The sequence below is a fragment of the Myotis brandtii genome, unplaced genomic scaffold (genome assembly GCF_000412655.1).
Source record: "Myotis brandtii unplaced genomic scaffold, ASM41265v1 scaffold182, whole genome shotgun sequence".
NCBI classification, from domain to species: Eukaryota; Metazoa; Chordata; class Mammalia; order Chiroptera; family Vespertilionidae; genus Myotis; species Myotis brandtii.
In genome coordinates, this window is record NW_005356751.1 from 978,479 (window position 1) to 992,044 (window position 13,566).

General features: G+C 36.2%; 1 protein-coding gene across 1 annotated transcript in view; it reads left to right on the forward strand.

Moving 5' to 3' along the window:
• The window catches only part of MYO5A (myosin VA), a 146,719-nt gene that overhangs the window by 39,703 nt on the left and 93,450 nt on the right, over nucleotides 1-13,566 (forward strand). The window contains exons 5-9 of the mRNA XM_014537833.1: nucleotides 599-755; nucleotides 5,767-5,910; nucleotides 8,142-8,223; nucleotides 8,822-8,929; nucleotides 10,648-10,754. Of these exons, the coding sequence (XP_014393319.1) occupies nucleotides 599-755; nucleotides 5,767-5,910; nucleotides 8,142-8,223; nucleotides 8,822-8,929; nucleotides 10,648-10,754 (598 nt within the window). The remainder of the gene's footprint in view (nucleotides 1-598; nucleotides 756-5,766; nucleotides 5,911-8,141; nucleotides 8,224-8,821; nucleotides 8,930-10,647; nucleotides 10,755-13,566) is intronic.

Consider the following 13,566-nt stretch of genomic DNA (forward strand, 5'->3'; position numbering starts at 1 on the left):
CAAGTTCATCACTTAGAGTTTTTGAGTCGCCGTGTGAATGAAGTGAAGAAATAATAATGATAGTCTTTGAGTTCTGACCTATCTAAACAAATCAGCCAACGAATGAAGCATTTCTTCTCTGGTAGTGAGGATATTTTAGTAGAGGTTGGAGCTTGTGGGAGACACTACTTTGTGAACTATTAGCTAGTAAATAATTTATCATTTTAATTAAATAGGATTTTTTTTCTAAATTCCTTTGCTATGGCTCCTTTCTTTTTTGAGGTGGTAGACAATAGTACTGTAATGTACCAAAATAATTTTCTAGAAATAAAATAATGTTTGAGATATGTATACACAAAAAATTCAGACCCTTGATTTCAGATTTATCCTTAGATGTGATGCTCTCTAATTTAAAGCTTGATATCTTCTCCCTCTCTGTTCCTTGGTAGTTTATAAGTAGTTATTTTTATTAGGAAATACCATTCTTAAGTTCTTTCCCACGTTGTTGCATGTATGAACCCGCAGAAACTCACCATGGCTCATTGATGGGAACACAGAGGAAATGTTAATTACATTCAGAAGTGGGTAGCCCTGTCAGTTACTCTTCTTTGTTTTACAGAGATGAACGAAATCAGTCCATCATTGTAAGTGGAGAGTCTGGGGCAGGAAAAACAGTCTCAGCTAAGTATGCCATGCGATACTTTGCCACTGTAAGTGGTTCTGCCAGTGAAGCCAATGTTGAGGAAAAGGTCTTGGCCTCCAACCCCATCATGGAGGTAAGACAGCAGGCTTGCCTTCTTACTATATTCTCTTGTTAAGAAGATACAGCACATGTGAGAAAGCCTACTTTCCACTAAAAGTAGGAAAATACTTTTTCTCATGTTAGTGAGAGATCTAGAAACAGTAAATGTTCAAGAAGGTAGATATTTTGAGTATAGTTCAACTGTAGAGGAATTGACTTTATTTCATGATCCTGCATTTTCAACCTAGCATTGAATTATTGCCTCTAAAGAGCTGGCAATGCTACTTCATTTCCTGAAGTTTCTTACTCATCGTTAATCGACTCAAATCGATTGCTCCTCGTTCTAGAAGTATAAGTTATTCATTTCCCCTCAACCCCGAGTTCTTATTTAAGCTCCTTCCAAAATATAGGATTCACTATGTTCGAGCATGAATGAGTTTCATTATTCCTTTGTCCACATTTCATTTTATGTACTTAGCCCAACCAGTTTAGCTATAAAATTTGAATTTTTTTCCAGATTTGAACTATAAACTTAAATCATGACCTTGTAAACATTTTCCTTCTTGTTTTTGTCAGTCATATCACATAATTTTAGGTTAGAAAAAGAAATTCAATAACTATAAATTCTTGAGAAAGGAAGAACTATGAAAGGCTGTCCTTTTAAAAGTGGAATATGTATATCAAGTAGAAATGCTTGTGCCAAAGAAAATGGACCTATTTGTGTGAGAATTTTAGTATTTGTAAGTAAAGAATTATTTGTCTAATATGATTCTAGGAAAGTTACATTTTTGTTAAGTACTCCCATTAAATGGAGAAAAATAAGTCTTATTAAATGGAGAGAAATTAGTTTGCAGAAACAAATCTTTTTTATTAAAATTCAAATCAGCATATTTTATTCCTGTTTTTTCCTTTGTCAAGCCTTATTTGCCACCCAAACACAGATGGAGTTTAGAACTGGCCTGGTGCACTCGTGGTACAAGTGGTTTTTGCAATAATCAGTCCAGAGGTAATTGTGCCTGGTTTGCAGTGCTGTGTGTGACACTTCAGAGCAGATGCTGTGACCCATTGCTTATAGGGCTGCCTCCTAAAGCCGCAGGACTTCTCTTCTGGGGGAAGTGAAGAGGCCTCCTGGGCTGGGTGCACTGTGGAAAGAGAACTGGAAAAGTTTTCTGAAATAGCATGGACTGGAGGAAACAGAAGTTTGTGCCAGAAGAGAGTAGTAAAGATTTTAAGCAACTATTAAGATTTTTAAGAATTTAAGCTACAGTAGTGGGTGCTACTAGTATTAATATTGGGGCATTTCAGTCTGTAGAGCCAGTTTTGGGATTTGGCTCAGGAAACAACAGGGCTTTACTTCTTACCATTATTTTAACTGTTTTCGGTCATGACAATGAATTCTTAGTATATGACAATAGTTTAGGCCATTCTTAGTCCTTAATGTTAGAATATGCCAAAGTCTTCATTGTGATGGTATCAGGAAATTCCATCTTTTCTAGGCCTGGACCATATAGTAATGTAAGTCTGGAATGAAGCTGCTAAAATATGTCAAATTGATTGAAATAGTTTATGACCTTGCTATATTCTCTTTCCAAAAATAGCTACATTGGTTTTTCTGCAACACAGGTTTTAGTTGTGTTAGTGGAGTGATATTAAAAATTTGAAATAGCCATAGAGACTAATTTTTAATATGCTGACATAAGGAATTTACCCTCTTTGCTAGGATGAGCAAAAAAAATAATAATAATAAAGCCATCAGTTATGCTTAGCTACTTCCATCTTTATTATTGTTTAGTTTTTCTATAAGAACTTAGAGAAAGAAAATCAGTAAAGAGATAACTAATTTTAAAAATCTATCAGTGGAGGCATCCCAATTTGAAAGATTAAAATGGAATATGGGGCTTACGAATGGGGACAACGAGTTTACAGTATAAGAAAAAACAACATAAGTACAATATTGAATATGTGGCACATAAAATTTGTAGCTTTAAACCTGCCTTCAGACTATGTCGTTGTATCAGAGCCCTTTACTGTGATTTCAAGAAAGGCGAGTCCAGATTGCCAGTGATCTGCTGAAATGCCTCCTAGGATAATGAGCATTCTTTATGGTTAACATCACAGCCCAGTGGCTAATAGGATTTGCACATTATCCTTCAAAAAGCAAGCTCCTCATCCTCAGCATGGGCTCCTTTTGCAAAATACAAATGATGTACAAAGAAGTGATTCTTTTTGCTCTATTTTATCACATTTTCATTTTCTCCCTTTCTCCTGGAAATTTTTGCCCTGATGGGGACATAGAAGATCTTTGGGGCACTTTGGGTCTTTCTTAATTGTTCTTTTTCATCTTCAGTAACTGTAGTTGAAGAGCTTCATCTTCATTTAGTAAAGAAGAAGGATAAATCACTGAACATTTTACTGAAGTCAATAGTAAAATCAAGATCACACATTTTCTCCTTTCCTGTAGCAATTTCTTGCTGAATGAAATGAAAATAGCATTAAGGGAGGCTGTTGTAAATACTTATAAGGCAGAGGAAACACTTAGGGAGGATGGACAAAAGGTACTGTTTATATATAGAACCATCTTTCCATATCAGGTTCAAGCCTTAGAATCATGTCTTTTTATTTTAAAAGAACCTGAGAACTCATCTATCCTAGGCAGTTTATACTTCGAGACACTAAAGCTCCTCAAAGGATTAAATCAGGGGAATGTCCAGCCCGTTGGCCGTGAAAGGCCCACAAAATCATTTGGGCTGGCCCAGCCAAGGCATTAGGGGTGAGTTAATTAAATGTCTGACCAAATAGAGCAGGCTAATTTTTAAGTGGATAATTTTGTATGGCCCTTGAATGATGTTATAAATAGCCAAATGGCTCTTGGCAGAAAAAAGGTTCCCCACCCCTGGATTAAATGATGGCAAGTTGGTAGTAGGGCCTGGTCTGATAGCCACATCTTTAGACTTCTGTTTCATTGGCTTCTTTTACCATTTTTTGCTCTATGTATAAATACCTTTTACTCAAAGGCAAAGGGGTATATTTTAACCCTTGCCTACCCACTGTCTCTTCTCACTGAGTAGAGAGGAGAGAGATGCCATATGGCAGGTGAGATAAGGAAGGGAGGGAGGAGAAGCTGTGGCCACCTTTCCCTAACTTGCTTAGATGCTGGCAGGAAAGTACTTGGACAGTGCCTGGTAAGCACTCGGTAACTGCTGCTGCTGCTGCCAGTGCTGCTGCTGCAACCCTCCACCTGCTCTTTCACAGAATATATGGTGTTGAAAGAAAATTCTGCATTTATCATTAATTTCCTTTTCTAAACAAAATAAAAATAATGGGAATATATGGAGACTGTTTGCTGTGCTTTTTAAAATATCAAGAAGGGGAGCCCTGGGTGTGGGTTCAATTCCGGTTTAGGGCACATACCTAGGTTGTGGGTTTTCCCCCGGTTGGGGCATGTATAGGAGGCAACCAATCCATGTTCTCATTCATTCTCATTCTCATTCTTATTCATTCTCTCTCTCTCTCTCTCTCTCCCTCTCTCTCCCTCTCTCTCTCCTTCTCTCTCCCTCTCTCTCTCCCTTCCTCCCTCTCTCTTTCCCTTCCTCCCTCTCTCCCTCCCTCTCTTTCTCCCCCCCTCCCTCCTTCCTTCCTTCCTTCCTTCCTTCCTTCCTTCCTTCCTTCCTTCCTTCCTTTCTAAGATCAATAAAAAAGCATATCCTCTGGTGAGGATTTTAGAAAAAGAAAAAAGAAGGGGAATATTTGAGTAAATATCTGTATTGTTAAATTATGTCACGCTGTTATTTTTGCTGGGAAGATATCTTTCAGTCAGTCTTTTCATTAAAAATATTAATTGAAATACAGCAGTATTCTCATTGCCAAAACAAAATAGAGTAGTACCTGCCCTGTATTTTAGAGAGCAAAAATATATTTTCTTTGATGGAGCAGATAATCTAATATGTTGACTTTTGTGGCTATGCTACTTTTTTCATCACATATTTGCATTGCTCCCCCCCTTTTTTAACACTCCAGAGCATTTTTACATCTTTCTTACTGCTATGGTTTCAGTATAATAATCTTGATAGTCACAGACTTTGCACAAGTAAAATAATCTTATGAAAGTATCATATTGAAGATTTAATATATGCATTTTATGAACACTTGATTTTCTAACTGTACCATGTTTTTTGCTTTGCTGAAAGAAAAATGTTAGAAGCATGTTATCTTAATTGTTAAGATTATATTAAAAATTTAGAAGAAGGTTACATTCTCTGCATTCTGTAGAAGATGTTTTGCAAGTTAGATAATACTACCGAAATCCAAAGCCAAATTTTACTGTCTCTGGTTTCTGAAAATGATTTTGAATGGAGTGAGTAATTACTAATTCTCCAACTGGACCTTTGTTGTCACAGGATGAGCTGATAGGAACTTCTGCTAAAGAGATCCTGAACACCAGAGCCACATTTTCAGGAGAATATTAATTTTGCTTAGCCAGCTTATTTAAATAAAACAGACTAAGATTTTTAAGAAATCAGAACCCTGATATTTAACTAAGAGGGTTTGTGCCTTGGCAGCTCCCAGTGACATCCATTCTGTTTCTTTGCTGCCATGAATGAATGTGTTCAGATACACACATGGTGTATGAAGACCTCCCAGCTGTGGTTCAGGTTTACTGTTTCTGAAAATAATTTGTGTGAGAATAATAAGGCAGATGCAAACTATTAGTATATATCTGTGTGGTTGTGCAGTGAGCAAAACATACACTTGTGCCCGCAGAGGCAATATTTGTTCTGGTCTTAAAAGAATCAGTTTTAAAGGATCGTGTTCTACTCTGTCCTTTCATTGAACCAACTCTGTAAATGCAGTGTCATGAATTGCATTTCTAAAAGATGGTTGGACTTTGGGTGGTGGGCACACAGTGCAATATACAGATCTTGTATTACAGAAATGTACACTTGAAACCTATATGATCCTATTAACCAATGTCACCTGAATAAGTTTATTTTAAAAAATAATAAAATCTTATCCTCTCCCCCCACCCCCCTGCCCTTGTTTCTTAGTCAATTGGAAATGCTAAGACAACCAGGAATGATAATAGCAGCCGTTTTGGGAAGTATATTGAGATCGGTTTTGATAAGAGATATCGAATCATTGGTGCCAATATGAGAACTTACCTTTTAGAGAAATCCCGAGTGGTGTTCCAGGTAAGTTGGGCATGTACACATATACGTGTGTTAGGTTGCCATAGAATTCCAGAGCTCATGCTTGCTGGTTTGCATTTTATTTTCAGATATTCGTGAGTGTATTGTGACAATATTAGCACAAACCACATTTGGACTGAAACATGAAAATGATGCTTGCTGAAGGTGGGGGAATACCCATCAGACGCAAGCATATTGAACTCGCAGCCGGCAGGCCGCATGCTTCATTTATTTAAAGGAGGCATGCAGCCTGCCAGCCGCGAGTTTGACATGCTTGCATCAGAGTAATGGTCTTTTGGGCTGGACACTGGTTTAGGTTTAATAGTTTTGGCTTTTTCCAGCAGATGCTTGTAGGATAAGCTTAGTTAAGAAGAGGTGCTATTATTTCAGTCTTGTCTCTCATAATTTCAATTGATAGGAAAAACATTGGTTTATGTGTTCAATGAGTTATAGTTTGAACTCAATTTAAGAAAAAAAATTATTACTGTTTTCTTTCCTTCTTCTTCCTCCTCTCTTAGAATATGATATTATTTAGATAGAGTAATGAGGGTTTAAAAAATCCTCACAACTCATTTGTGAACTACTGTCAACACACTCAAGTTTATATGTCTCTGCAGGAAATCCTTCACAAATCTGTTCCTGGTCCTTTTTTATCTGTAAGTGGGAAATAGTATAGATTACAACATGGGCAGGTGTGCGTCGATATATTTACAAGCATGCGAAGGAAATATGTGCTTATCATTGGAAAACTCCCAGTAGAAAGCTCCTGATGCCCCACTGCATGCTGTGAGATCAGGGTTTCTGTAGCCCCTTAACTGGATGCCCACTGCACTGAAGTTCAGATTCCTCTGGCACTGCCATGTAGTAGCATCTACAGTTTTCATTGCACAAGTCAGTTTTGAAAGTGCCTGGGACATACTGGGAGCCATGAGTTTTGGCAGGCTGCAGTTACCTTGGCTTTGACATTGGGCATGTGCCTGATTTGTGGCCACCTAAAGTATAATACCGAGTAAAGCAATAGCCACTCTTCTCCATTGTTTTAATATGTAGGTACACATAGAGCAATGTTAATACTTACACGTATATACTTGTATAGGTTTTAAAAAATGTTTAGTAGCCTAAAGGAAGAATGGGGAAAATATGTAGATTTAAGGGAAAATTGGGTTTAAATAGTACAGATATGATTGATAGATAAACAATTAAAGGTTAAGTGGATATGGTGGCCAGAGGCTAGTAGGGCTTAAGACAAAATGTTAAGGCCTAATCCTATCTTATCTAGCGATATTGAAGCAATTCTAGTTGTTGCCCAATCCCCAGGGCTAAGTAATATTGAGGATGCGTGGTATGCCAAAATGAGTCAGATGGAGCCTAACTGATATTGTCCTCCATGTACAGAGGACCAAAGCATTTCTGTAGGTTCACCCACTTTCCTAGTTGTCCGTGAGCCAAATTACCTGATCATGCTTATGATTATTTGTTATATTGTTAATGTGTCCGTGTCTTCTGTCCCTGTAATAGGTATTCTTTACCCAGCATCAGCTCCCTTTGGGCATCAAACCTGACCTTGGCCTTACTTTCACTATTCTTTAGTCAGCTGAATACACTGAATAATTCAAGGATATGATAATATAGTATTTAATTTTGCATGAATATTATTACAACTGTATTTTTAAAATATATACTAGTATGTGGAAAAATATTCAAGAGATACTAAAAAATTATTTAGATTTGTACATTATTTATTTTATATTTTATAAAATATTTTTATTAATATTAAAATATATAAGCCAAAATACACAAGATGTAGTGTATTTGTGAATTTCTTAAAACAACCACAGTAGATAGGCCAGTCTACATTATGGCAAAGGTAAGATATTCTTTGTCATCCAAGGTGTTAGGAAGACCATGAATCTAAGAGGCACTGTGAGAAAATATTGAGTATTCTAAAAAAATGATTTTAGCTTCCCTCAAAGGCAATGATTTCTTATGACAATGGTATATATCAAGCTGTTCACAAGTTCAGAAAGCATTACTATCAGATATTTTATGTGCATACTTACCCATTTGCACATGGCTAATAAACCATAAGATTTAGTAATCATAAATACATATTAGGAAATTTGGGAAAGGACAGTTTATTGCACCAAGATTAAATATTAAATTTTTATTTTATGTTTGAATTTTCTGAGTTTTAGGTTAAAATGATGTAATTGAAAACTCTTCTTATTTTAAAGGCAGAAGAGGAAAGAAACTATCATATATTTTATCAGCTTTGTGCCTCAGCAAAGTTACCTGAATTTAAGATGTTGCGATTAGGTAAGAATATGGCATTAGATTTATTGCACTAGTATTGTTTTCTGTTAAATTATGTTAATTATGAGTTTATAAGCTTACTTGTTAAAAAGAAGATTATCTCATACTGAAATATTTATGGATGACATAAGAGGTCTTGGCTTCAAGGTAACCCATGGGATAGGGAAGGAGGAATAGCTGTCTAAATGAAACAAGATTGGTCTTGTTTAAGATGAATAATGAGTACACAGGTGCTCATTATACTAGTCTCTCTACTTTTGCATATGTTTGAAATTTGCCTTACTAAAATAAGTTAAAGGAGTTTATGTGATGGAAGCCTGCGAAGTTTCTGATGAGGGGAATGAAGTGTTTGAAGCATGTTGATTGGAATAATACCGATATAGGAAAAGACTATTCGTTTCACCAAATAAGATAAGTAAACTATGAACATTTCACTTTATTATATAATTTTGAGTTTTTTATTAAAATATAATTGAAAACACAGGCAGTGGAACTCCTGACTCTATACACTCAACTGCACGGTCATTGCTCCTAATTCAGAGTAGACGAAAGGGTAGAAATCTATTTCATAGACTGCAAATCTTTTCCTTCTTATTTGCAGGAAATGCAGATCACTTTCATTACACAAAGCAAGGTGGCAGTCCGGTGATTGAAGGAATCGATGATGCCAAGGAGATGGCCCATACCAGGCAGGCCTGCACTTTGCTAGGTAATGTGATTTTATTCTTGAGCTCTATGAGCAATAGCTTTTTGACTCAAGCAACCTTTATTTGGATTATTGACTTAGCTTCATATTAAGTGGTGAGTATAGTTGAGGGATATTTAACATTCCTTATAAAACACATTTGGACAGCAAATGGGCACAAGTTTTTTTGTGTATTTTTTTTTTGCCCAGAGTGGGAACTGTTCTAAAATTAGATTGTGGTGATGGTTGCATAACTTTGTAAATTTACTAAAAGTCATTGAATTGCATACTTACAACAGGAATTTTAAGGCATGCAAATTATCCTTCAATAAAGCTATTTAAAATGCACATTCAGGACATCAAGGGAGGTAGGACTAATTAACTCTGCTTAAGTTTTTACAAAATCTAAAACCTAGAGATAAGTGAAATGGGTTCATATTTTGTAGGGGTTTTTTTGTTGTTTTCTGTGGCTGGAAAATGTGACTGAGCTGGTTGGGTGACAAAACAATGTATTACACGTTGAAATGACTCAGATGTCACTGTCTTGTTTCTGATATTTAAAAAATATTGGGTCTACATATAAATAAATAATTCTTTAGAACTTAGTGTACAACTTTCATGATGAATTATTTATATAAAAACCTCAAAATATGAATAAATCTAAAATTGTATGTTGGTAATTTTGAGGGTACCCTGAAGTGAATTAATGTAATTGAAAAGCATTGCTATTCAGAGTATGGTCCAGAACCACTATCGAGCTTGTAAAAATTCAAAATCTCAGATCTAACTCAGACCTACTGAATCAGAATCTGCATTTGAAGAAGATACATGGGTGACTCATATGCATATTAAATTTTGACAAACAATGCCTTCTAGGCATAAATCTGTTGATAAATAGAAAATTAGAAAACAAAACATAACTCAGGAGGTGGCAAGAACATTCATTATAAGATCAATGCTTAGTTCCCCTGGATATGATTACACATTTGGAAATAATTTTACTCTATTTACTTGTATGTATACATATCTAATATTCTGGAAATTCTTACCTTATTGAAAAATGAAGGCAGATCTGATCAAAAGCCAAGAGCTGTCCAGCTTTCTTATCCTCCCTTATACTCAGGTCCCACGTTAATGCTGCACTTGGACACTCATTCATCAGCCTGAACACTTTTAATCTTGGGGTCTCTTTGGCTTTTACTTGGTCTGTAGTTAAAAGAATTAAAAATCTGACTTAAAACTTCCTTATTGGGCTACAATTTGCATTTGAAGTAGAGATGAAAAGAAAAGGTAATAATGTTAATAAAATACTTAAATCTCGTTTATGAAGATGATGATAATTTGCTTAGCATTTACCATGTGTCATAGAGTGTACATTTTCTCATTTAAAGTTCGTAATCACTCTTTGAGATAGTCACAATTATTCCCATGTCTCAAATGAGAAAAAAGAAGCGTAGCAGGGTGAAGCTACAGGCCCATGTGAGATGGCAGGTCGGGAGCAGAGCCAGGCCTTGAGCCCAGGACCAGGTGTGTCTCACTCCACACCTCATGCTCTCAACCATGATGGAAATAATGTTAACTATGATACATTATAATGTGCACAATATCTGGCAATGTTTAAGAATTAAAAATAGGCTTAAAATTATCTGCTATAATTATTTAAGAATTAAACATAGGCACATAGGCTTAAAGTTGTCCGCTATTTAAAAATTAATCACTGTTCATTTACTCTATTGTTTCAGGTATTAGTGAAAATTATCAGATGGGAATTTTCCGAATACTTGCTGGCATTCTTCACCTAGGTAACGTTGGATTTACATCTCGAGATTCAGACAGCTGCACAATACCTGTAAGTTCAGAACAAGCTTGGTGTGATGGCAGTTGATTTGTATTTTAGATTTGTTACTTCTTTATGGAAGAAATATATTTGAAGTCTCTCTGTGAACATTATCAGAGAGATAATTATCAGACATGTGAAATCCTAAAGTGAAAATAAATACAGATTCTAATCCCTGGTGCACAGTGATTGTGTGTGTGTGTGTGTGTGTGTGTGTGTGTGTGTGTGTGAGAGAGAGAGAGAGAGAGAGAGAGAGAGAGAGAGAGAGAGAGAAAGGCAAAGACAGAGAGACAGAGTATAGGAGACTCAAACTTGTATACATGTCTGATCTGTATAAACAGAGGTTAGAAATATATATGAAAATTGGATTGATGAGTCTAGCGAGAAGGTTTTATTTGGCACAAGTGCCAAGAATTAATAACTTTATTTTTTCTCCAGCTGATATGGTTCAAAAACTATTCAAAAACTGTTAGCGGTGGTTACTCCTAGGAAGAGGGACTAGATGGCTGTGAGATGAGGTGTCTTCACTATGATTTACATATTCTTCCACACGTAGTGATAACTGCACACAGAATTAAAACGCACTTCCATATGTGAAAACATTTGTTTAAACTAACAAACCTGACAATCCAAATTGTCCTCATTGGGCATTTGTGATTTGTAGTGTTTGCTGATCATTATCATCAAAGATAACACACACACATACACACATACACACATACATATGCATATGTACCGGTATTTATTGGGTATCTTTTAACTTTATTATAATAGAGGAAGTTTTAATATAATTAATTCTTTTTCCAACCTGCTTCTTCAAGGATTGTAATAGAAGATAATCTTGAGATTTGTGTTTGATTCTTCAGATATCTTAGTTGATATTAGCAAATTTACATGTAGATTAACTTGTGACTTAAATTTGGGTAAATTCAACTTTAGTTTTGAAATATATGTTTCAGTATCTCTGTTTCGGTTCGGTCCCAACTCTGCTATTTACTCACTGTGTTTTTGGGTAAGTAGCTTTGCTTCTTTGAACCTCAGTTTTGGACTAGGTGCTTTCATTGACCTTCATGCTGAATAAATTATATTTTAAAATATTTTTAGAAAACACATAAGAACCACTCAGAGGCTAAAAACTTGGTAGAAATAGGAATGCAGAGAACAAAGCAGAACCCTAAAGTTAAGACTCATCTTGAGGAAATTTGCAGAACCCAGTGATCATGAGCTTTGGATTTCATAGCTAAGTGGGATGCAGAAGAGAAAAGATAAAGCCTAGTACTTACATAAACAGGGGAACAAATACGGGAACCACTACTAAAACGGAGACCCTAATCGGGGAACTAATAATAAACTTGTCCACCACCCACTCCAAGAGTACAAAGAAAAATTCATCAGGCTCAAGCCTTAGTGCTCAGTAGAGGAGGAAAATATAGTTCCCTAAAAATTTATAGCAGTGAATTGACCATCACACATACTCCCAGGCTGATTTCATAGTTCCTGGATGATCCCAGAAAGCTACATACAGAAAACTTAGCTAAATTTGTCCTGCAATGGTAGTGCTCTAGATGTTGGACAGAAGCAAATGCAGATTTACTTTGGAGGATCCACCTTCAATCAGGGCCTCAATAGAGTTGAGAAAAGTTACAACAAATATTGGTTCATAGTCAAAAATCTTGAATACCACAATGAAACAAAATAGAAGGACTTAGGTAAAATAACAGAATAGCAAAGGTCAAACCTAAGAAAGAAATTAATAGATTTGACACAACTAAGGAGAAAACTGATTAGCTAGAAGCTAAATGGGGAGAAATCCAAAATGCATGAAGAATTACTTAAAATAATAGATAAGAGAGATGAAGGATAGAGTAATAAATTCTAATTTTAATCTAATGAGAATTTCTGACAGAGAAAGAAGAAAATAAGACAGACATAATGTTTGAAAATATAATTTCTAATAAATTTCAGAACTTGTGAAATGTCACTAAACTACAAATTTAGAAAGTCCAAAAAATCCCTGTTAAAATAAAGAAAAAGAAAATCCACCTCTAAGCACCATAATGATACCAAATGCAGAGAGAAAAATCTTCAAACAGGCAGAGAAATATGACGTTCAACAATACTCTTGAAGAAATAGCAATTAAATTGACAGCTCATTTTCCGGTTTCTACAATGAGACAGAAAACAGTGGACTACTATGTTTATTGTTATAGAATAAGTTACTATTAACTTAGAATTGTATATCCAATAAAAATATCTTTCTGGAATGAAGGAAAAATGTCTATTTTAGACAAATAGACATTTGTGAGAATTTGTCACCAATAGGCCCTCACTAAAGGAAATATTAAAGGACATAGTTTAGGCAAAAGGAAAATGACCCCAGGCAGAAGATCTAAAATGTGAGAAGAAATGATTGAATAGACTAGTAAAGTCCAGGAAAATATAGATAAAATTTGATTAGTTACAACAATCATAATCCTATCTAATAAAGGGAGAATATGCAAATTGACCATCACGCCATAACAAGATGACAGTGCCCACAGCAGAGGCTGGGATCCCGTAACATAAGGTGGCTTCACCCACAGTGGTGGCGGGGTTCCCATAATGAGCCGTAACGAGCTATCAGCAGAGACCTGAGGCTGTCTGGCGCTGGGCTGGGGCAGGGGACCTGAGGCTGCGCCCCCCGCCCAGTGGGGCTTGATGGGGCACCTCAGGCCATGCCTCCCACTCCAGCGCCAGGACAGGGGACCTGAGGCCACGCCCCCTGCCTGACTTGGCTTGACGGGGGACCTCAGGCCATGCCCCCTGCCCTCAGGCCACGCCCCCC